Below are 22,670 nucleotides of genomic sequence, written 5' to 3' on the forward strand. Positions count from 1 at the left end.
TCTAGTACTGGAGTGTCATCTGTTTCAGATGCTCTACTTTGAAATTGTGGCTCCTCTTTTGTTGCTTTTTGTGTGTTTTCTTTCTTAGTCATTTAATAGCTTTATACATACACATTCTAAGGAAGCTGACGCTTGGCTGAGTTTTCTAGTTCTTCAGTGAACAGTAAACCATGAAAATTCGAATCCCCTTTCCAGGTGTCTGCCCATGCGGTTCAGTCAGGGCTCTGCCCGTTCTACAGTCACTCACTCACGCTTGCGTGGGTGGGGAGGCAGCTTCCATGATGACAGGGAGCGCCCATGCAGAGCCTGCTGCTTCCCTTTTACAAAGCTCCTTGTGAACATACTGTATGGGTATAGGAGAGCTTTCACTGATTTCTGAAGGGGGGAGGATGATGTAGAGGGGCAGAGTCAGTATCCTCTCCTAGCTGCACTCGCATGCTGGCACCTCTTTTCCGCACTCCCTGACTGTTGGGTGACCTAGGAGACTCCACAGTCCCTGTCATGGGTGACTGCGATCTGCTGTCGCTTCCCAGATTGTCGGGAAGTGCTTTTGGTCAAGGAATAATAGTTCAGGTTTACCTTGACTTCTAAACCAGATGGGGCATACTCTACTGTTAGTTCATTTTTCAAAAACACAACATTATTATGCTGCATCTTCAGATCACAAACTCGGCCCCACGTGTTCTCACATGCTTTATGCCCATGGGGGGATAGCAATGCTGCTGGTCCTTCTGACATATAACTAGCACCAAAGGAATCTATAGGGTCATTTTCTACTGCTGCTGCAGAGGAGAGGATTATCTTTATCTCTGAAATTGCTCCCTTAGTGCTCATTAACTAGAAATAGTAATTGAGAAGTTGGTAGGAAAAGATTTTGTCTAATAGTAGCCCTGATCTCTAAAATGCAGTTTAACCGCCAAATTATTACACACTAAAATGTTTGACCAGCGTGATTGATTATAAACAAGCCAACCATGGAACTGAGTGGCTGGAAAGAGGTTTTATTTCAGATTAAATTCACCTCGTGCAGTATATACGAGGTATTTGTATGCTTTCAGGTCAGGCAACTGATTCTGAAGAAAAAGTTGTGGGTTTAGCTGTGTGAACTCTTTTGAACTTCCTTCCACCTGCAGGTGGATTCTTTGAATGTCAAGAGAAACAGGCAACTTTGTTTTACTGGTATTATTCTCCAATGTCTTAAAAAACCAGAAAAGTAATACAGAAGTTCTTTTGAAGAGAAACAGCCTCATCTACCAACTTACTGGGGAAAAAGTGCAAAAGATAGCACAATGTTTTGACTTTACACTAAGAATTAATAAAATAGAGACCTTTTTTTTTCCTGTGAGAAGATAGTTTAGTGGCATCACTTCCTTATTTATGAGCTAGATGGTGAGGTATGGTTACTGCCCCCAATATTTGAATATAAACCCAAAGTCAAGTGTGCAAATTTTGGCTATACATGTTTTAAATTTCCAGTATGAGATTCAGCCTAGCGTTACAAAGGTGGTGGTGTGGCTGCCAATAGAATAGAAACTCTGGAGAAACGAACACCAAGAAGGGGTGCATGCAGTCTATATGCGTACACTGCATCCGTCAGGAGGCGGGCACCTTCCTTACACTGTATCACTTAGAGAAGACAAAGAACTAAGTGATGGGTAAAACTGAAGACCCATTTTCCGCATGTGAATTTAATATCATAACCTGCTTTGCATCGAGCAGTAAGGTAGTATGACTATAGTTCTAGCAGATTATGCTCATGGGCATTAGTATATTCCTGTTATTTTGTGATACGCTATTCCTCTTAACCTCTGTTGTGGAGGATGTTATATTATACTTCCTTTCTGCACATCAGAACGTGCTTTAGGTGTAACTTTCTCGATAGAATGGACTGTGGAAATAGGCTTGTGTTATTTTAAAAAGGAGGTTTGTCAACTCTGCCCAGAAGATTTGTTGAATTTAGTAAACACTACAGATATTTACTAAAGGCCGTGGTATTGGCAGGGAGGTATGTGGGAGCTCCCACTGTGCCTTTCACTGCCTCTCACCCACCAAATCTTTAGCTAAAGAGGGAAGTGTAGCAGTTCCAGGAGCTGTCAGTCTCACTGCCTCGGCTGTGATTATACTCAGCAGCCAGAGAGGGGGGTGTCCTTAAATTCTGAAAGTTTAATGAATCTAGATTTTTTTCTTCTAAGCTCTGAGCAGTTTCTATCACCATGATTTAATTACTGAAACAATCTCTTTTCACAAGGCAAAACTTAACGTGCATTATGGTAGCAGAGACAAAGGCAGGTGGGACTTGCCACCAGGCTCCCTGGTGACAGGACTGAGAGGGAGGGCTTGCGTTGCTTGAGTTTGGGGGGATCATAATGTTCTTCATACATCATAAGGCCACTGAAGGCTCAAAAAGGGATTATTTAAGTCTGTGAGGAAATACAGCTGCAATAGGAGGAAATCTGCTGCTTAAGCCAGTTTCTTTTTCAGAGTTTCTGTTACTATAACACATTATTCCTAGTAGAGACTGCTGGAAAGGGTGGAAATGGGGAGAAAAAATTGGCCCCTGCCTTGTGCAACAGGTGCAGTTTTCATCTGTGAGCATGGGCTGAGCTGAATCTCGTTCAGATGCACAGGAGGATGGCTGCAGGCAGCCTACACAGCAACCACCACAGGACCTTGGGATTGCTGCAGAAGTATTTCATATCTCTTGGAAAGATGCCAAGCAGGATTTAATTGCTTGTGGTGAAATCTTTCTCTGTGGCTAGATAGGACATTGAGTCCTTTTGAACTTTTAAATTGCTGTGGGACAGCCTGATCTAGCATGTTTGTATTTAATATACAGACAGATAATGAAAGATACTTCTTAATCAGGTAGAGTTCTTTGATGCACTTTTTTGTTTTATATATTCCACACTAACTTGAGGGAGAGGAAGGGAGTTCTTGTAATAACATACACATTTGTTTTTCTGTTTAGTAAATTGACAGGTGTTTGGTTTTTCTTGTGTCTGCCCAGGAAACCACGTCTTGTCTCCTGGAGAGTCTGTTGGAAAAGGCCTAACGCCAGAAGCAGCAAAAGATCTCGGTCTCCCTGAAGGGATCGCAGTAGCAGCATCTCTCATCGATGCACATGCTGGAGGACTAGGTACTCAGTAATATATTTACTATTCTTTGAAACAGGAATATATTGAATTAATTGTAGAAAGCCATTTTTCTCACAGCCTATTTCATATCCAGCAATTTGCTCTGATGATATTCTTATGAAGTAGCATAACTAAAATTAAAAAAAAATCACAATAACTGCTAATATTGAATATCTGTTTATAGAAATGGTCTTCACTGTTCATTTCTTCTCAGCTGGATTTCCAAATTGTTTATTAATTTCTGCTAGTTCTACACTTTGCATTCCTGTACTGAAATGCCGTTGTACTAGCGTGCTGGTGTGCTGAGCGTTTGCATCTTCCGTAGCTCAAAACTTTGGGAATAGGGAAGAAAAAAAAATTTATATTCTAAGGGAGAAGTCTCACCTCTGAGGCTTGTTCATAGTTCGTTTTCCTTCTTAGTTTTAGAAGTGGTTCATGCTTTGTTTAAATAATGCAACAGAGACTTTTTTGCATACATTCATGCTAGCACAATGTGGGATATATACCAAAACCACTGATTTTGGTCTAGGAGGTTAGAGTATGTAAATAATGTGTATCTAAATGAGCAAATAAGAGTAGAGAGGGAACTGGCCACTGCACAGCATTCCCCTTCTGTCATTTTGAACTTTTTATGCATAACTGGAGTGGGAGGCTTGATGCTTAGCTATGCTTTTTTTTTTTCCAGCACAATATTCTGATGTGCCCAGATTCAACTAAATTGAAATATATTTGGTGAGGCTCCACGACTTCATTTTCATACTGTGCTGTTCAGCCTTATCTAAATAGTGTCAATAACAGAGTGATTCAATGTAACTTTTTCAGCAGTAGATTGAGGTTTTTTAGGTTTGATGATTCAGAAAAAAGTCTTGCCTCAGAAAGTTTCTGTGTTATTGAAACAGCACTGTTCAATGGAAATCTGTTGCTCGTCAGAGGATTTTTCTCTAGATCTAAATGAAACATGATTAGCTTCTAAAGTACAAGTTTTGTTTCAAATGTTTTTGTGATGTTTTAAATCTCATCTGTTCTTTTAGAAGTTGTGGCCTGGCACTCTCAAAATGTTTAACTTCTTTTACTTTGCTTCTGACAACTATTTCTGATGAGGTTGAGTAATCATACAGGTTGCTTTTCTTATTACCTCAGAAGGATTAGATACAGATATAGATGCAAAATGAGGACTGAGTTTTAGTGTCATAGTTGAACATGTGTTGACTCCCCTCTATTGCGACTTAAAAATCTGTTTGCGTCAATTAGTATCCTAATTGCATAAAAATGTGTTTACGACTATGTGCCCTGGCAGTTTTGTGTTCTTGAAAAGGATGTATTAATAAGCTGACCTGAAATAATGAACTTGCTGAAAAACGGGATTGTCACAGAGCACATGAAAATGATGGTGAAGGGTCCTCATTTAATTGGCATCATTATGTGAGTACTGGATTCAGAGCACAAAAAGTTTACCCAGTAAATTTCATGTGCTGAATTCAATGAATTGAATTTAAAGAAGAATGGAAAGCAGCTATCTGTTCATTTGCTATAGACTTCTGTAAAGAAGCTTTAACATTAGAAATACATAGCTAGTGGCATCCAGCAGAGTAAGACTTCAGTGGATAGAGACGGTCTGCTTATGGTAGTCCTGTTTATCAGAATATGTTTTCCCAGATGGCATCATAAACACTAGCAGACTACTGAAATCATTGCTGGGAGAGAAAAAACCTATAGGTTGTTAGAGAGGGAGAGACACATTACAGAGGGAAGAGTGTCCATAATGCAGTGGGAGAACCGGCACGCTAATCACACGACAACTGAGTAGAGTCTAGGAAAAGAGGAAGATTTAAGATGAAACTCATCCTTCTTGAATCTGGGAAGGGTAACAGGTGGTGAAACTAGTAGAAAAGACAATAAAAAAGAAAAGATTTAAATAGAAAAAGAGGACGGCAGGAGCAAAAGGAGAGCTGGAGAGTGCAAATATATGTAAAGAGACTGAATAGTGAGGCTATTCTTCATGGCTCTCCTTCATAGCTGTTAATAACAAGAACCTGACTCTTTTTCAAGTCTAATTCAGCCTACATTGTGTAGAGTACTGCTGGAATACAGAATACAGAGCTGGAAATCCTGGAGGAAAACAGAAAAGCAAAAGGAGAACACAGATAATAGAACTAGGAAGTGAAACTGTCTTCTGATTAAAAGATACTAAGGATGGCAGTGAATTAATCTTTTAGTAATGATAAAAGGGGGACAAAAGAAAAGAAAATAGAGATAAGATCTTTGAAACTGAATTAAAATGTGAAAATACTGGAAATAAATAGCTCTAGTAGTTGATGTAAAATTTTTGTTTTGAAAAGGGTACATCATGATGTATGTTTTAGTGCTTACCCTTTGGTGATCTGCATTGAAATACTGAGGTTTACATTTTTTTTTTAAGGTTATGACTTGTATATTAGTAGGCATTAGGTTAGGATGTCCTTGTTCTTATTCTTGAAGACATTCTGCTGGTTGTTTTAAAAAGAGTTTGTAACAGCACAGTAATGAAAAGGACTCTTTCATATCCTGCAGGCTAAACCAAAATGACATGATGGACATCTTGTTTTCAGTGTTAATAACTTTTGATGCACTGTATGGATCTGCTTTTGGCTGGCTATAAAGTATGTTTTTGTTGGACAGGTTCCTGAAGTTTATGAAAGCTTCAAAGTTTTGAATAAAATAAGTTAAAGGTAAAGAATTATTTAATGTGTGTCTGTGGAGGTCATCTATGACTCCTGAATCACTCCATCTGATACCTATTAAGGAAAAATAGAAATCTAAAAGCTGAGTAATTATGCCTTACATTTTGACCTACTGTACCAATTTAAAAGAGCCTACAGGTAGAAACGTGAGTATGGGAGACCAGTCTTTTGGGACTGGCCTCTTAAAAATAATGTTTTCATTGCACCTTTTAAAAAGACATCAGTATTATTTCAGCAAAAGTAGTTAATTTGTTGGACAGTATCTAAAATACTTTGTCACTATGGAAGGGATCCAAAAGTACACACGCTAAGCATTGCCTGCTTTTCTAAAATCTCTCCTACAGTTTGTGTGGTATACAGACTTCTTGTTCTCAGTCTCTCTTAAGAATCTTCAACAGATTTTGAGTCTGCCTCAGAGTCTGAAAAAATCCAACTAAGTTAAAGGTGAAAGTGACTTATAACAGCATTGTTATTTTTAGTGAATAAAATATCTAAGCTTTCGTTGTTATGAGAGTGTTCCAGAAGTATTTGGTGTGTGACTTCAATTAATCACAAATAGGAAGACTCTAGCAACTCTAAACTAGTAAAGCCACTGAAAAAATCCCACTGATTTCAAAAAGGCCCAGAATGCATGTTTTGCAGAATGTGTTTTCTTAGTGATTAAAAAATATCTAAACATGAGGATCTTCAATTTTGTTTTGTTTATGAAAATACATTTGCAACAATTGCTGCCAATTCAGTTTAATAGACCTGTTCCCTCTGAAGTGTGAGCAACATTTTTAACTCCTTTAAGAAACTTCAACACAGCGTTGCCTAGCACAGGAAATTGCCTTTAAGACTACCCTATCCAAAATTCTTAATCTGAACTCATGCATGTCTGTGTTTGAGCACTGAAAAATGAAACATAAAAGGTAGAAGCCATACCTTTAGCTTTCAGTTGCTCCTTACAAGTAAAGTCTGTGTATGACAGCTATGCTGCTACATAGTTATGAGCCAGCTAGGATAAAGCAAGGACAAATTTTTGAAGGCTGTAAGATTTTAGACCTTAATTTTCTGATTATCTAGCTAACTTCCAACCACGATAATACCATGAAAACCATGGCAATCGTGGTGAGACAAACCTCAACAGACCAATTTGATAACATAATCTTGCAGTGGTGACCTAAACAAGAAGGTGTTAATGAAATGTAGCATACTGACCAGCAATAGCACTTGGCATCTTTCACAATGTCCAGCAAATGCTTTCATGATCCTTCTACAGTGAGGAGAAAGATTTTCTTTTTTTCTAGCAGGACTGGCAAACTTGTCATCAGACTGCACATTGCATATACAGATGCAACGCATGGTCTGGTGACCGGCTTGCCAGTTGAAAAGTAGTCATCCAGAAAAAAAAATAAGACAAACAAAAGACTATTACTTGTTGGGCTGCTGCATTTTGCTGGGTGCAGGGCAATGTGATGCAGGAATGCAGCCTAGGAGAGGGCAGGATTTCCACGTTAGCCTCCCCTTAAGTGAACTAGGCAGGATGTGATGTGCGCTGAAGCTTGGCTGTAGGTCTTCCCCACTCTGTAAACAAGCTCTTGGCATCTCCTGGGTCTGTGGTTCTGCTGCACGCAGAGTGCTTGCTGAGTTTGTCCTACATCCTGCCCTGTCCTGCACGCAGAAGCTCCTTAGAGCCGAGCACAGTTCCTCTAAGGGAAGGAGTAATCTGCCTTTACATGGTTCCATCTGACATGGACAGAACAGCAGCCACAGTTAAGACAACAGAACTGGCAGCTTTCCGATCTCCTGCCAAGTTACCCTTTTCTCCAGCTCATCCCCTGACAAAACACATCATACAGTGTATGCATGATAAACTGTGAACAAATAAACACATCTGCAGTCTACTGTACTGCCTTTCACAGCAGGGCAGTCTTTTATTCTGCATGTGAGTGTACTACCTGAGAGAGTAAAGGTCAGATTATTGTCAAAATAACATTTATTGATTATGGCGATAAACATGAACATAGGAGAAATCATCTTGTGTCCTTATGTATCTGGTATAAAACTACATTTTAATCTGATTTGATAAAGTAACTTTGTTTATTGACTAAGTTGACTTTTTCAGTTTGTAGCAGCAGTGTGATAGTCAGCAATGTGCGGAAGAGCTCTGTTTTGTGAGGGTTGGCTTGCTCTTTTGTAAAATAGATTTTTAATTTTATTTTAATAGGAGTAATTGGAGCAGATGTGAAAGGACATAACCTGCCGTGTGAGAACCAGCCAATTACATCCCGAGTTGCTATGATCTGTGGAACATCGTCATGCCACATGGGGGTACGTTGTATGCGTAGTTCTGATTTGTACAGAATATATTAACTGACGTTTTTGAAGGGAAAAATGACCTTTGTCCTTTTCACCCTTTTCCTTGAATTTTTTTCTGGTAACTCTATCTTTACCTTTGGATATTAATTATATATTACCATGCATTTGGTATTAAGCAAGAACTTTAATAGTAGTAGAAATCAATACTGAAAAATGACATGGAAAGTAAAACCCACGATGCTAGAGTGGCTTAAAGAGCAGCCTGAAATGTGAGCCAAAGACTCTAAGCTTGACTTATCCATGACAAGCCTGTCACTAATGTGTTGCAGAATAGGGTCTTTGGAGAAGGAGTGCATGTCTTCAGTCACAGTCCTTCTCCCCCACCTCTTCACTTAATCAATATAAATCCTTCTACTGCTGAAAGTTGCCATGATGTATAGAATTATGATAAGTATCGTGACTAAAAAGAAAGAAAAGCCCCAATAAGCAATTTTCACTTTGCTAATTTTTCTCAGTGAATTAATACAAAAGCTTTTTCTGAGATTGCAATTAAAATTTAGTGTCTGCTTTTGAAATTTATACCTTTTTAAAATGTATGAGTCTGAAAGCATTCCATTTAGATAAGTACCCTTTTCTGCCACATTTTTTATTTAAAACTCATTTTGGTCTTAAATTTAGACTGATTACAACTTGGATTTTTCCAAAATGAGCAAATGGCAATGAGAGTGCTAGAGGTGTTGGAGAGAGAGAATGCTAGAAGTGTTCATGGAAAGAGCTCCAGCAGAGAAAAAGAAAGGAAGCTGATAATCAAATGTCAGGCTTAACAGTAAGTTACGTTGTCTTCGTAGTAACAGCAGGAATACATGGTGATCTTGAGCATGAATAAATAGTGATCTTGTCACATGGATTGTAGTTCAGCAAAGCATTTTAGCACATGATTGAATTTAAAGATGTGAGTAATCCCAGTATTATGAAGAAGAGCATTTCACAAAAGCGTGAATCCTGTAGGCCAATTGGAATATATTTGGATTTCTTCCTAAACAAGAGTTTCAAACCTCAAACTCCATCACTCTTAGCTTACTCTGTCTCTGAAAAATTACACTGGTATCTCTTTGTCTATCACTAGGCAGGTAGGGCACCCTGCAAATACCAACTCTTGGGGAAGAAGTCACCCTTCAAGCCTGCCACTACTTTTATTATTTCCAGTTTTTTTGATGGAGGTTTCTGCCCTTTCAGAAGCAGCGGTTTCTGTGAACTCTTCCTAACCTGTTTCGTTTAGCTGAGTTAGTTTAAATCGTTAAAATGAGTTGGTTAATAGACATAATACTGGACCAAAATGAGCCGAGGAGCTTGCAGACAGTTTCCCCAGAAGGTCTAAGGGCAATGTTGAGCAGCTGGAAATGGGCCAGCTGGCTCTAACTTATTCCTTTAGTATAACTAGCCCTGGAGGAGGAGATGTGTTGGTTATTTATTAATTTTTAGTATTATGCATATTGGTAAGTTCTCATGTAGACCCAGTTCACAACTATAGTTGTTTTCCTTCCCAGCTAGAGGATGGCATATCGGTATAAACACTTTCACAGCATTTTTCATGTGCATACTCCATGACCATGACAGATGTGTGTCCATTAAATATGCTAATGTAACAAAAGTGACATGATAAAGTCCACGTTGATGTTAATCAATGTTCTGTTCGGTCATTAAAACAACCCCAAAGTCATACGCAGACTGCACCCCGTAGACGAGGTAGAACCTTTTAAAGCTCTGAATCACTTGAGTTCAGACTCAGGAATAGATGCTTGTGCAGTTTTTGGCTAGTTTTAAGTAGGTTCTTATTTAAATGTAACTACTCAGCATTTTATAATTGTTTCCTTAACTGCCTTCCTTCACTCATCTGCTCAGAGGTATAACAATTCTAGCCAACAGACAATAAGCAAATTCTAAACTGCTCTGGATTTAATCTGTGAAAGGACTTTGGTTTACTCTTCTTTTATCTATTACCTGCATATACTGCATGAAATGAATGCAGAGCACACAGAGCAGTTGTATTTGTGTTTTAATGAGACCTATATGCAGCTGCATTTGGCTGAAATTAGCTGTTCCTTTTTTTAATTAGGGCTATAAAATGAAAGTATATTATACTTGTGTTTTGATAGAAATATATATTTTCTCTCTCCGTGTGCACCAAGGGACCCTCAGGGCTACAGAGATTAATCATCAAGTTTAATTTAATGCAGTGGGAGAGAGACCTGTGTGGTCAGGCGGGCATTAAAAAGTGCCTTTGATCTGCCTCAGGTGCACTGAGCCCCAGTGAGCCAGCAACAATAATACCTTTGTGAGATGATCAGAGACGAGAGAGGGAGAAAATGGCCTGTGTGGAAACTCAAGGCCGTCCTTTGTTGTGGTTCTGGCAAACGAAAGAGCCAACTGTCAGGAGAAATTCAGAAAACAGAAAGCAGGGTGAAAGTACAGTTGGATTTCTTTCAAGGGATCGTAATAGGAAACTGTTCAAAATCATCTGCTGTGCCTCCCCCCCCCCCCCCCCCCCCCCCTCCTCTCTGGGGGAGAGCAGGGGTACTACCGTTGGGGGGGTGTTGGTACAGTATTTCCATTCTCTAGACCAAATACTCCATGAGTCACAGAAGCAGGTATTGCTTGAACACAGCATTAACTTTAAGAGAAACTGCTCCATGACCCAGTTTTCATTACCTCAAGGACTCTAGAGATCTTGAACAAAAGACTTTGCTAATCATGCCTTTGATATTTTAGAAAGTACAAATGTGGAACCTAATTTTACCCATGGCTATAATAGTTTAATTTGTGGTAGAACTACCATTTTTAAGTGAGGATACACTTCTGGAATTAACCACTGACAGTTTGGGGTAATCAGACACACACAAAGTATTTTGTGTTTCTGTTGAGATACTTGAATAGCTCATGAAAGAAGCAAAAGGCATGTTTTAATTAGGTTACTGATCCAAGTCCAGGTCTGCGCTGGTAGTTGTTGAAAGTCACTGCCACCTCAGGGCTCATCCATTATCCATGAGGGAAAAGAAAAGAAAAGATGGTTTTCTGAATATTTTTGGACAGTTATTCATTTTACATGATTCTTTGCTGCCTCCTTTGCTCTAGCATAAGTCATCGACAGAATTTGCATTTGGAATGGCAAATAAGCTGCCCTTTCACTTCTGAGGGATTGTCCCTTAGCTTAGGGCTGGGATTCTTTGGCTGCAGGTTTGACCTGACTCTGCAGCACAGGTTTTCCTTTCAAGTGACGGATACTCAGTGGATGACTTTTCTGAGTGGGCTGCTGTATGTCATCATGCTTTCCAGGCAGTGCCTCTAAGCTCTAGCACCCACATGTAGATTTTAAACTTTTAGGAGACTTTCCTTGTGTAGCCATGGCGACTACACAAAATGTGTGAGTAGTTTTTCACGGTAAAATAGCAGCAGGTTTGAGGCACTGAAATAGGCGCTTGCATCTTAGTCCTAACTAGTATCTTGCATGGGTCTAACAGACATGCCCTAACCTCTGGGAATAAGGTCACTGGTTTCCCTAAAGGCCTGTCTTCCTGCCAGTGTCTTACGGGTTTTATGGAATATTTTAAAGGTTTAAAAAATGCTTTGTTTTCTTCTGAAAGCTTTATGTGATCAGGGGGATTTCAGGTACGGATTACCTTGTATTATGTTGTCCCAGTCTTGAACACAAGCATGATTGCCCTTTTGCAGATATTTAAAACCACCAAGGATTTAGTTAACTCTCGGGTGCCAGTTAAGAAACAGGAAAAAAGTTATATGAACAAGCAACGTGACAGGGGACTTGGGCACAGAAATTTCCTATTCCTTGCAGCAAGTAATCTACCAGTACTGCTGCTTCTTCCTGGTTTTAAACTAAAATGTGTAGATTTAGACTAGATATAAGGAAGACATTTTTTACAATGAGGGTGGTGAAACACTGGCACACGTTGCTGAGAGGTGGTGGATGCCCCAGCCCTGGAACATTCAAGGCCAGGCTGGACGGGGCTCTGAGCAACCTGATCTAGTTGAACATGTCCCTGCTCACTGCAGGGGGTTGGACTAGATGCCTTTAAAGGTCCCTTCCAACCTAAACCATTCTGTGGTTCTAGCCTATAAATCTTGCAGTTTTCCCTACCTGATACCAGCATAGCACTCTTCTTGCGGGCACTAAATTCACAAAACAATGAGAAGGTTTTTTTCCTTAAAGTAAAATGTTTCGTTAGACTGTAAGGTTTGGGTAAACTTATGTGACACCTAACTGACTGTGACCGGTCTGAGACTGGTTTTTGGTAGTTAGAGGTTGTGAAAAGACTTTAAAGTAATTTAAAAAGGTAAGCAAAAATAAATGGTAGTTCTGGAGTGGGAATACTGAGAGTGCTGAGGGTTATGGAGTCACTAGGAGGGCACTGCCTCATCGCCAAGACTGGGCCTTTTATGGAGGACAAGGAACACATGCGTGCAGAGCTGCAAGATTCAGAAATAATGAAGCCCATTGTGAGGGAGAGCAGGGATCTTCTTTTGCAACACCCCATCTTCTCTTTTGTTGTCTGCAGTATGGGGTCCTGGCTAGTCTTGTGTGCGTACAGGGTATGTGCTATTTATACACATTGAACAAAGTAGGAGAGATCCACATAAATTAGCTTTGTCTGTAAAACACATAGAAATTCTCATTTCTGCCTATATTGTGGTGAATTAGGCTCACAGAGATCAGTGTTCTGCTTTGCACTTGTCCCAGCACAGTTGTTCCATTATGAAAATACTTGTCATTCTTGCTCTAACACCTTTTTGGATTCACAGCTGAAGGAAGTAGCCAGAGCTGCTTCTAATGGGAACATTGTCTGGCCTGATTTCAGCTTACTGAGGCAGGGGGGTCTGAATTTGCTGGCATTTTGAGTCCCAAATATACAAGGTATGTGTTCCTTCCTATCCAGAGGCTCTGATACTTTTTCCCTGTCTCTGTTTGGCGATGTGCTCTCTGTGCTTTTTCAGTCGTCCCTTCTTTATCAGCTCTCTGTGCTCAAAACTTCTTTTTTGGGATGGTCAGGGAACCTTTCCACGTTTAGATAGAGTCTCTTCTTTTTTATCTGTTTTTGTTACTTCTGTGACTCATGTCACTGGGAACTGACTCACCTAGCTTGGTGTGCAATTCTTTTTTCCCCAAGTGATAATGTGTATGTGGTTTGAAGCTTGTAATTTAGTAATTTTTTTTAATTGGAGGGGCACAAGTAGTTTATCTTCTGTCTTTTCACATTTACTAGATGATCTAAAAGACAGAGCCTGTGCAACTGCACGAACAGTAAAATGGGCAGATCGTTTTGCTGTCCCAGTATTTGCTACAGATTATTTCAGGAAGAGTATCCCGTACTCTCTTTTACCAAGCCTGACTAGTCTTTGCCTGTTTTCTGCTACAGGAACTTCAGCCCAATTTGTTTATTCTAAATTTGTTCATTTGATTCTCGTGATGACTGGCAAACACAATAGAGCTTCTTTGCTCCACAATATCCGCCCAAGCTGCCAGCTTTGTTCACACAAATAGAGTGTAAAGCACGTTTCCACCCCCAAAGCATGCACAGTACGTGTCCTTTGCAGTACATCCTGGAGTGGAGGCTGCAGAGACATGCTGGCTCAAAGTGTTCTCATAGCCTGATCTCTGTAATCTCGGTGGGAGCCAGACCAGCAAGTGGATTCAGTGTATTTTGGCTCCAATAGGAGAATCTCCTCTTCAGAACATGCCGCATTGTTAAAGCAGCAGACTTTTGAGTAATTACTACACAGGGACTCCTCAGCTGCTTGAAAGCATCTGTGATGAGGGGGAAACTTGCAGGGACTAAATAGGCTGGTACTTGCTTTGCCAGCTATATTTAATCTAGTGGGATGGCACTAAGCAATGTGTTTTTGGAGAGTGAGTTGGAGGACTGCGTGCAGCACTTCAGCCTCGCACTCTTCAGTCACTGCTGCACATGCATCCCTGACGTGAAGCGTGCAGTCTCCGAGGGGACAGGGCCAGAAACCCAGGGCAACACGCCTGAGTGCCAGCTGGCTGTGACCCAGGGTTTAGCAAAGGCAGCAATTTGTCCTTCTCCTGACCAGGGGAAAGGGGCTGAGTTTTGGTGGGTCAGGCGAGTGGGGAGAAGCAGGAGGAATGCAGTAGGAAAAAAAAATAAAAACAAAAGCAAACCTATTGAAGCTAGGGCAGCCTAGGGAAGTTTTTGAAATGATCTGTGCGAGTTTTATGAAATTGATAAGTGCCTGCCCTCGTGCTTTTTTCATATTCTTCTCTTCTGTAAGGCCTGTTCTGCACATGACTCACAGAGCTAGTGTCTTTCAAATGGGAGAAATAAATTAGTATCGCAGGAACCGCTCCCTTGCTCTGTCCTCATTCAGTTCAGATCTACTGGCTTATATATTGCATTTGGCAGCAGTCACAGTGCTGACTTCCCAGCTAATGAAGACCTTTTACATTTGGGGAGGGCTGCATGAAATGAAAACCACATTTACTTCACAACTGTTGTTACAGGTTGCCCGTCCTTAGTGTACGCAGATTTAGTGTTCTGAGGAAAAGGTCACAGAGCCTATTTAGGTGCCTTTTCAGCCTATGGCCTTAGAAGGGTTATATATCCATGAACTGCCACCTTCTTCTACTTGTCCCTCAAAGAAGTCCTCCACACCCTTTTCTTTTAATGAGACTGTCTCATTCCATGTTCTAGCATCCTTGGTTTGAAAAAGAAACAAACAAAACTGTAATATCCCCTTTGCTGGCATTAATTTGCCATTGTATGCTTTGCTTGCTTTGTTTTGTTTTTAAAAGGCGAGAAGTAAAATATTTCTGCTAGCAGGGTATATAAAAGATTGTTGCTTTTCTGACCTCCTTATTATATTAATAAAAGCTAGGAAGACTTCAGTAGTGGTGGAAGATCATGTGCAGGCAGCCTCCAAAACCCAAAGCACTTACTTGCAGAACTAGTAAACCACAAAGCTTAAGATCTTGAAATGTAAATAGGAAGTTGGAGAGTTTACTTTAGAGCCAGCAGTGGTGAGTCTGTATAATGTTTATTTCTGCTTGCCTCCCAGCCTTTCCTAAAGCTTGGCAGAGATGAAAGGGAGGCTTTCTCAGTAAATGAGTTATTAAAAGTTTTTGTTATGAGTAAGATTCCTTTGTTCCTGGCCTGACATAATTCAAAGCTCAGGTATGCCTCGGTGACTGGGAGAATGGGACATGCCTATTTAGTGTGTGCCTGTCAGAGACATCCAAGTTTTGCACCCTATTGCGGTGCCGGTAATCAGCCTGTGCAGGGGAATGTAGCTGAAAGCAATACAATCTCTCTTGTATATAACCTAGATAATGCTTGGTAACATTTCCAGAAAATGGTACATTCAACTCTCCTTCCCTTTTGTGAGCAGATCATTTGAGTTCAAAGACTCAAAGAACAGATGTGGACGGGGTGAATGCTTTAAAAATATTCTGCTTGGAGACTATACGAAGGCTCATGTTCTAGAGACGTCTCACTGACATCAGTGAAAACACTTGCTTTGAAAATTCCAACAGGCGCAGTGCTTTCCATACTGTGGTTAACTGCAGCTGCTCTGTGTGACACACAGCTACGTATTAGGGTGTCAGACTTACAATACTAAGCCTTTCTGCAGTGTCTTCTCTTTGGTGGTCTTGGGGTTCTTTGCAACAGTGAATGAATGGGGTAGGAGAGCAGGAACTGTTATCCCAGTTTTATTAGGTGGGAGACCGAGGCACTTCATAGTTTAATAGGTTTTTAATTGTTATGTCTTCGCTTTTACAAGCTGCACCTATTCAGTGCCTTGGGAGCATATGACATTGGAGTTGAAAATTTTGCCTTGTACGTTGCAAAGTTCTGTGTTCTGAAATGACAGCATTGACATGCTATAGACAATAGTATATTGCACTACATGATAAACAGTGTGTAAACCAGAGATCTGTTTTCTTCCTTCCTTGGATTTTCCATTCTTTTTGACGCAATCACAATGGATATATAGGCTTATGTTGGGCTTCTTCCAGGTCTGACTGCTAATCAGGCTCCTTTCCTGTTCCTCACTCCTTTTCCAACCTTTTGCCTTAGAAGAGTGAGCAAGAGAGAATGAGCTTCTTATGTACTTAGGTTGACACTAGTTAAGATTTACCTGGTCTGGCTGCTGGAAATACTGGGCTGCCTAATTTGGGCCTCTCTACGTTGAGCGATGTGGCACTGAGGGTTACCCGTTAGTAGGTCCAGCTCTAGAGGCTTGCACCTTGCACCTTGATTTCCTAACCCTAACAATTGTATATTTTAATAGAGTTTGGGCAATTTTGTTTCTTCTGTTGTAGGCAGGAGGTTGTATTCTGGATGCTGTAGCTAGGAAAATTATAAAATTGTCTTTGTTCAGTGACGTTTGGATAGCATAGCATCACTCCATTGCAGGGGACAGGATAAAGCAACTTAATTTTGATCAATTCTTTAAGTATCATCATTCTCATTTTTGTTCACACAAGTCCAGCAGCAGCAGCAGCTCTTGCATTACACGAGAAGATCTTTGTCTTTCCTCTTCTAGATTATTCAAACTTACGATATCAGATTTGACAGGTACAACACTCTCATCAACGCTGCAAACTAACCAATTCTGATTGCTCCTCTCTAGACTCAGAAGAAGTATTAGCCTGAAGCCCACAGTCTTGAGCTAATCCAAGTGTCTTCCTGGAGTGTTCTGTTCTGAAAAGAGCTGGATGGGGGATTTCTCTCAGATCACAAGCATATTTATTTATAATGAACAGCCTTTCCAGCTCCCTTGTTTATCTTATTCTTGTGAGTAGGCATGAATTTATTAAACACCCTGTTTATTCTGTGTGTCTAGATCTCATGGTGAACAAAAAGGACTCCTTTTTGTGCTCCTTGTCTTACAAGAACTGAACTGTAAAAGAATAATCAAAATACAAGTGAAATGAGGTATGATAAGGGATGTCCTTGGTCGTCAGTTGTGTTGTCTCTGGGCCCTGAAAAATTAAATAGAATTTTCAAAAGAATACAATTATTGCATGAAAAACAATGTAATACTTTTCTGTTGCTTTTAAAATTTTGGAGTTAACCGTATTTGCAATGAGTAGTGTGGAATTTGGGGTCAAAATCCTAGGTTTTGTTTACTGTTTCTGGTTTGCCGTATGATTCTGTCAGATTGTTGCCTTTCCTTAGTTTACCCACTTGTAATATGAGCATGAAACTGAAGTTGTGCAGACAGAGGTCTTTCTAATGAACAGTGTGATATGTGAGTGCTGGGTGTTAAAAGGGCTCCATGGTCCAAGGTGGTATATATGCAATGGTATTTCTAATTACCTTTTTATTTTTTCTACCAGCAACCCCCAGTCAGGCAAAATTCATCAGTATTTGGGCAGTAGGCTTCTGACTAAGGCTTTTTTCCTCCATTTCCAATTTTATTCAGCCTCTCATGAATCAGTAGTTTTTCTAAGTTTCCTGTTGCTGCTGCAGCTGTGGGTGGGGGAAGATCTTAGAATGGGCAAGTTTTATTAGAGAGAAAGTAAATCTCTTCTCATATAATCATTCTGGAAGCAAAACGAGGAGAAGCATTAGCTGCTGCTTTTCTCCCAGTGTCAGCCGGGAATCACAGTTTATGCTGAGTTCATTGTTTGTAACTGTGGGTGAAGGCCTGAGGTCCTCTCTCAGTGTTTACTTTGTCCTTGGGAGTTTGTCTCAGTAAGTAAGGGCTGAATAAACACCAAGTAAGGTTCTCAGGATTTACCCATTTAGTTATTCAAACGTTTAAAAATATGTTTAAAATAGTGTGTGATAGCATATCCCATGTAATGTAAATCTGCTTCCAGTAACTCAGCGGTATTGCAGAAGACTTTACCTTTAAGTATGATACTGTTGTTGGTAGTGGCCTTCACTAATATAGAAGGAATACTGACGTAATGGTGAAAAAGGAAAATGAATCTCAAAAATGAACTCTATCATGCAACAAATAAATAAGAAGGGCCTTAAGGCATGTGGGAAGGGCATCCAGAGTCAATAAATACACCAGACCTCATTTGAAAAGATTTCAGTTTTCCTTGATACTTCCCATTAATTGCAGTAAGAATGCAGGTTGTTTTGAAGAATAATTCTGCCCCATAAATAGTGAGGTTAGGAATAATACCTACATGCAAAACCCCCTTGAGTTTCCTGTTTAAATGCCACATCTGAGATTTCTTTCCCACCCTTGACTTGAATTTCTATCACATCAGCTACTATGCTCCAGGTCCTTCAGGACTGGCAGCATCTGAAGGATGATGAGTTGACTGGACTGGGGTTATCAGGACTTGATCTACTTAGCATGCATGTCAGAGGGAACTATGAAAATACTTTTTGAGAGAAGACAAGGATCTTACAATACAGTCTCCAGGAAGGGGTATGAGATAGGATAGCTCATATTTTCCTACAATTCACAATTTTGCCATCAGCTCGTTGGGAGAAGGTCAGTGCTAGAAACCCCTTAGGGAGGCCCTCAGTTCCTGTACTGGCCCACCGTGTCACACTGACGTCTTAGCCCCAGTGACAAGGGCTGGGCCTGTCTTGGACTACATGGAGTTTGGCTGGGAGGCTTGGTGGGCTTTTCTTAAGTATCATTTGGAGGGTGGAGCTGGTTTTGTACCTGGTCACTGAGGTGCAGCATCCACCATTATTTGTGACACGGATGTTCCATACGCACAGTTCCTAACCTTTACGGTTGGGATGAGGTCTCACTAGTCTCCTAAAATAAGAACACTGCAAGTGGCGTCTGAGGCATGTTTGTTTAGGAACCAGAACTGAAGTTGAAGGGCTGTGAGCTAAAGGAATGATTATTAGACACTTAAAAACCTCCAGTGATCTCGTAAAAGACTTACACTAATCTACTAGTAAGCATTACAGTAAATTTCTTTTCCAATGCACAAACGGAGCTTTTTAGTGAGAGGTTGTTCATGAAAAATGCGTTTTGTTTGCAGTCAGGCACTCACTTTTGAAGACTTGACCCCTTCTGTTGGTTGGAAGTAAGAACAGAAATTTGCTGGAACCTCAACTCACTGGAAGCTGGCAGGATATTTTGGGGAAGAATTATTGTGTGTTTACCCTGTTCCTACGCCCTTCCCATCTGTTACTGGCCACTGTTAACACAGGTTAGTGGGCCGTATAGAGCTTTGATTTGACTTTTTGATTTTCATTGTTTTTAAACATTGAGAAGAGTTAGTTCATATTGTGATGATTTTTCAGGAATTTAATTTAGCACAGCAGCAAACTGTAGTGTTATAAAGTGCGTGTTTAAAGTGGCCTGCAGTTAGCTATCTGTGCTGGAAAATTTATAATCTTCCCATAAACTGGCATTTTGTGACAGTGAGTATCTATCATTGGAAGAGAAGTAAAAATAAATGGGTGGTATAAATTGTTCAAGCTCATCTGAGGCCCTGTATCCCCAGTGAGCTATTGTTATGAGAGGCACAGAAGTAACTGCTGTGAGTCATGGAGCAGCATTGCTTTGGAAGGGTACGTAATAGCATTTCAGCAGAGGACACAAGTAGAAGCTGTGTTGTAACCAGACAACCTTTCAATCCATTTATCAAAATACTTGTAGTTTCCATTTCAAGGAAGGCGACACAGTAAATATGAGAAAAAAAAGAAAAAAAAGAAAAAAAAAAAAAGGTTAATCTGTATATCTGTGTCCAGACATTTCACTAAATAAAACAAGAAAATAAATCAATGCAGAACTGCTAGTGCCCAAGTGCTTAGCAAAAAGCTTCTGAATCCATCATGAAATGTGGGTGCTTTGGTGGTGTTTTTTTTGTTTTAGATCTTGAAATCAATTTAACAGATTAAAGGTATTTTTTTACTAATTTATGTAAGAAACCTTGACCTTTGGGAATACAAAGAAAAGGATGATCTGTTACTTCATGCCTGTTGTATACTTTCTCAAGCTGAAACATAAAATATGCTTTGTGCTAATGGATACTGGTAAAAGGCAGAAGTAATGTATGTGAACTTTCAAGCTTGGAGCAGTCAAAATTCATCTAGTTTAAAGGTTTTGTTTCAAAGCTGGGCATTTGGTCAGGGTCCCTGATAAGGCATTTAAAGTTCTTGCATCTCTGATTTAGGCAGAGGGAAACAGTGGACATTGAATGAGTCTGGAATGATTACCCATTAATTCATTCTTGTTTTACTTCCAGAGGTGAAACTCTCAGGTTGTCCCAGGCTTAGTTCCACTTTTGCTTCCTGGAATAAACAGAAGAGGTTAACCTCACACCCAAGAAATAAAATCTTGCAGAGGTGCAGATTTTCTGTTGAGGACACCAGTATTGTTTTTCTGTGTCTGGGGAGAGCAAACCCAGGGATAGTTCTAGAGGCAGATGTTATGCTTAGACTTCTTCCTGCTCCCGTTGTGATCTCCTGAAGACCTGTCTCATATATAACTCTGAATGACCTAACTGTTAATCTGAAACTGCTCTCTAGATGCTCCTTGTACTGATACAGAAGCTGTCTGATCCACTTGCTCCAGCCCCACTCTGGAGACCGTTCTCAGTTCTTGAGTCCAGTGTCTCAACCATCTGACAGTTCTTCAGAAACTTTCTACAAAGAAAACAGCATCATTCTACAAATAAAACAAGTGCATCTACCCCTCTAACACCTTTTAGTTTATGATGCCTTTTTAGAAGACCATCTGCTGGATCTCAAGCAGCCTCCCCAGCCCATTGGTCTCAGGATTATTTTTCTACCATCTTGGTCTTTACGTCTCTTGCTCAGTTGGAAGGATAGATCTTACTGCTCAGATTTTCTGTTCATTGGTTTCAGTTTTACCTGAACAGTGTTCAGGACTTGCCTCTATAACAGGAGTCTCAGGATCCAACTTCCAATATAGTAGAGCTATCTAACCGCAAGCTGCCATTCTCCTCCATCACACGTGAGGTTAGTGACCCTAATTTGTATAGATGGCTTGGAGTTTTTTAGCTTTCATGGGTGGATTACCCACATGAAGGCAAACGTGACAGTCTGCTGCTGACAGTGGGTCAGTAAAGTCATCTCTCAGTGGTCAGAAGACTGCTGGCAGAAGTTTGCCACTCTCAGTGGATCTCATGGAAGGTTGAGAAGTTTGTGTCTTTTCCAGAACACTGATTTTTATACTTCCCCCCTCTAATTGTTTGTCTCACAAAGTGCCTACAGGTAGCGTGGTAGGGTGATTACTTAATGGTCCTGATACGGGTACTGTTAAGACATGCTCCTTTTCTAGCTTGTGCTTTTAAGTGACCACTTTCCAAACATTCATGTCCGATTACAGGTCCAATCTTTTGTAAACAGCAGACAAATTTCAGCAAACAATTGAAACATGACTTGAGGAACACATTGTTCAGACGCGGCCCTCTCCATCTTCTGTGGCTGGAGTGCTCCTGGGTGAAAGGTAGGATGAGGTGGCTGAGAGACGCATCGCATCTCCTAGCACTTCATTGCACCTTTTTTCCATGGTGCATCATCTGCTTTTGAACGGTGGGTCATGGGTCATGTGTTTGTGGTATCTCTAATCCTCCTCCCAGCTCCTTTATTATGGCATAGAGAGAAAGAATGAGAATATAGGTTGTAGGCTGTCTCTTATGCTTTTATCAAAAAGTACATGGAGGTACAGGCTCCGCATGTACAGCTAGGAGATTTGTTTGGATGGGAGGGAGCTACAAAGACATTACTGGGAGCCTTGTGAGAGTTTGGTGGCTAAGTATCATAGGTTGTTGGGATTTCAGTACCGTTTATGGACTGGAGCACCCACCCTGGTTTTATTCTGTCCTTATGAGCAGGTTAGGTGGGAAGGTTTATGGCAGCCCTAAATGCAGTGAGACTCGAATTTTGTGCAGTTGAGTTTCCTCGCCCTGATGAGGTAGGCAATAATAGTGAAAATAAGATACGTAGTCACTCGATTTGATTTAATCATGCTTGAAATTTTCATATCTCTCTCTCTGTCTGTCTCTCTCATTTTACTGCCATCTTTTCCTGGCTGAAAAGGAGATTGATTTTTTTTTTTTTGGCAAAGAAATGATATGTTATTAACATTTTCACCATTTTAAAATAGATAATAGTAAGGCAAACCAATTGAAGAGCTTTTTGCTTCCAATATAATTTTCTTGTTTTCTGGTTTTATATTCTGCTTTTGATTTTGTAGTTTTGAGTGCAAAGAGAGGAAGTCAAAAGTTTACAGTAGGAGAGATGGCTACCATTCTTGCACTGTATTTTCCCCTCAGGAAAATGGCAGGATTTTATAATGTGAAAAATACTATTCTATTTAAAACAAATCTCAGTCGTCCAGCTTTGCTGGCTAATGTTTGAAGGCTGATATCATTGCAAGCTTCTTTCATAAGATTAGTATTAAAAAAAAAAAAAGAATTTTAGAATCCTTTTGTATGGTCAAGTAATAAGAGTAGAGGCAGACTGAGAAATTAACTGAGTAATCTGTAATGTGTATTTGCACAATGTCAGCAACTCTGCAGTAG

General features: G+C 40.2%; 1 protein-coding gene across 17 annotated transcripts in view; it reads left to right on the top strand.

Moving 5' to 3' along the window:
* Positions 1-22,670, top strand: part of FGGY (FGGY carbohydrate kinase domain containing) — a 325,638-nt gene that overhangs the window by 246,349 nt on the left and 56,619 nt on the right. For all 17 annotated transcript variants that reach the window (XR_008748940.1, XM_055814962.1, XM_055814957.1 and 14 more), the window contains 2 exons: positions 3,008-3,136; positions 8,064-8,167. Coding sequence is in view for 16 of the 17 variants with exons in the window: in XM_055814962.1 (XP_055670937.1) it covers positions 3,008-3,136; positions 8,064-8,167 (233 nt within the window). In the remaining variant the exon portion in view is untranslated. The remainder of the gene's footprint in view (positions 1-3,007; positions 3,137-8,063; positions 8,168-22,670) is intronic.

The sequence above is a fragment of the Falco peregrinus genome, chromosome 10 (genome assembly GCF_023634155.1).
Source record: "Falco peregrinus isolate bFalPer1 chromosome 10, bFalPer1.pri, whole genome shotgun sequence".
NCBI classification, from domain to species: domain Eukaryota; kingdom Metazoa; phylum Chordata; class Aves; order Falconiformes; family Falconidae; genus Falco; species Falco peregrinus.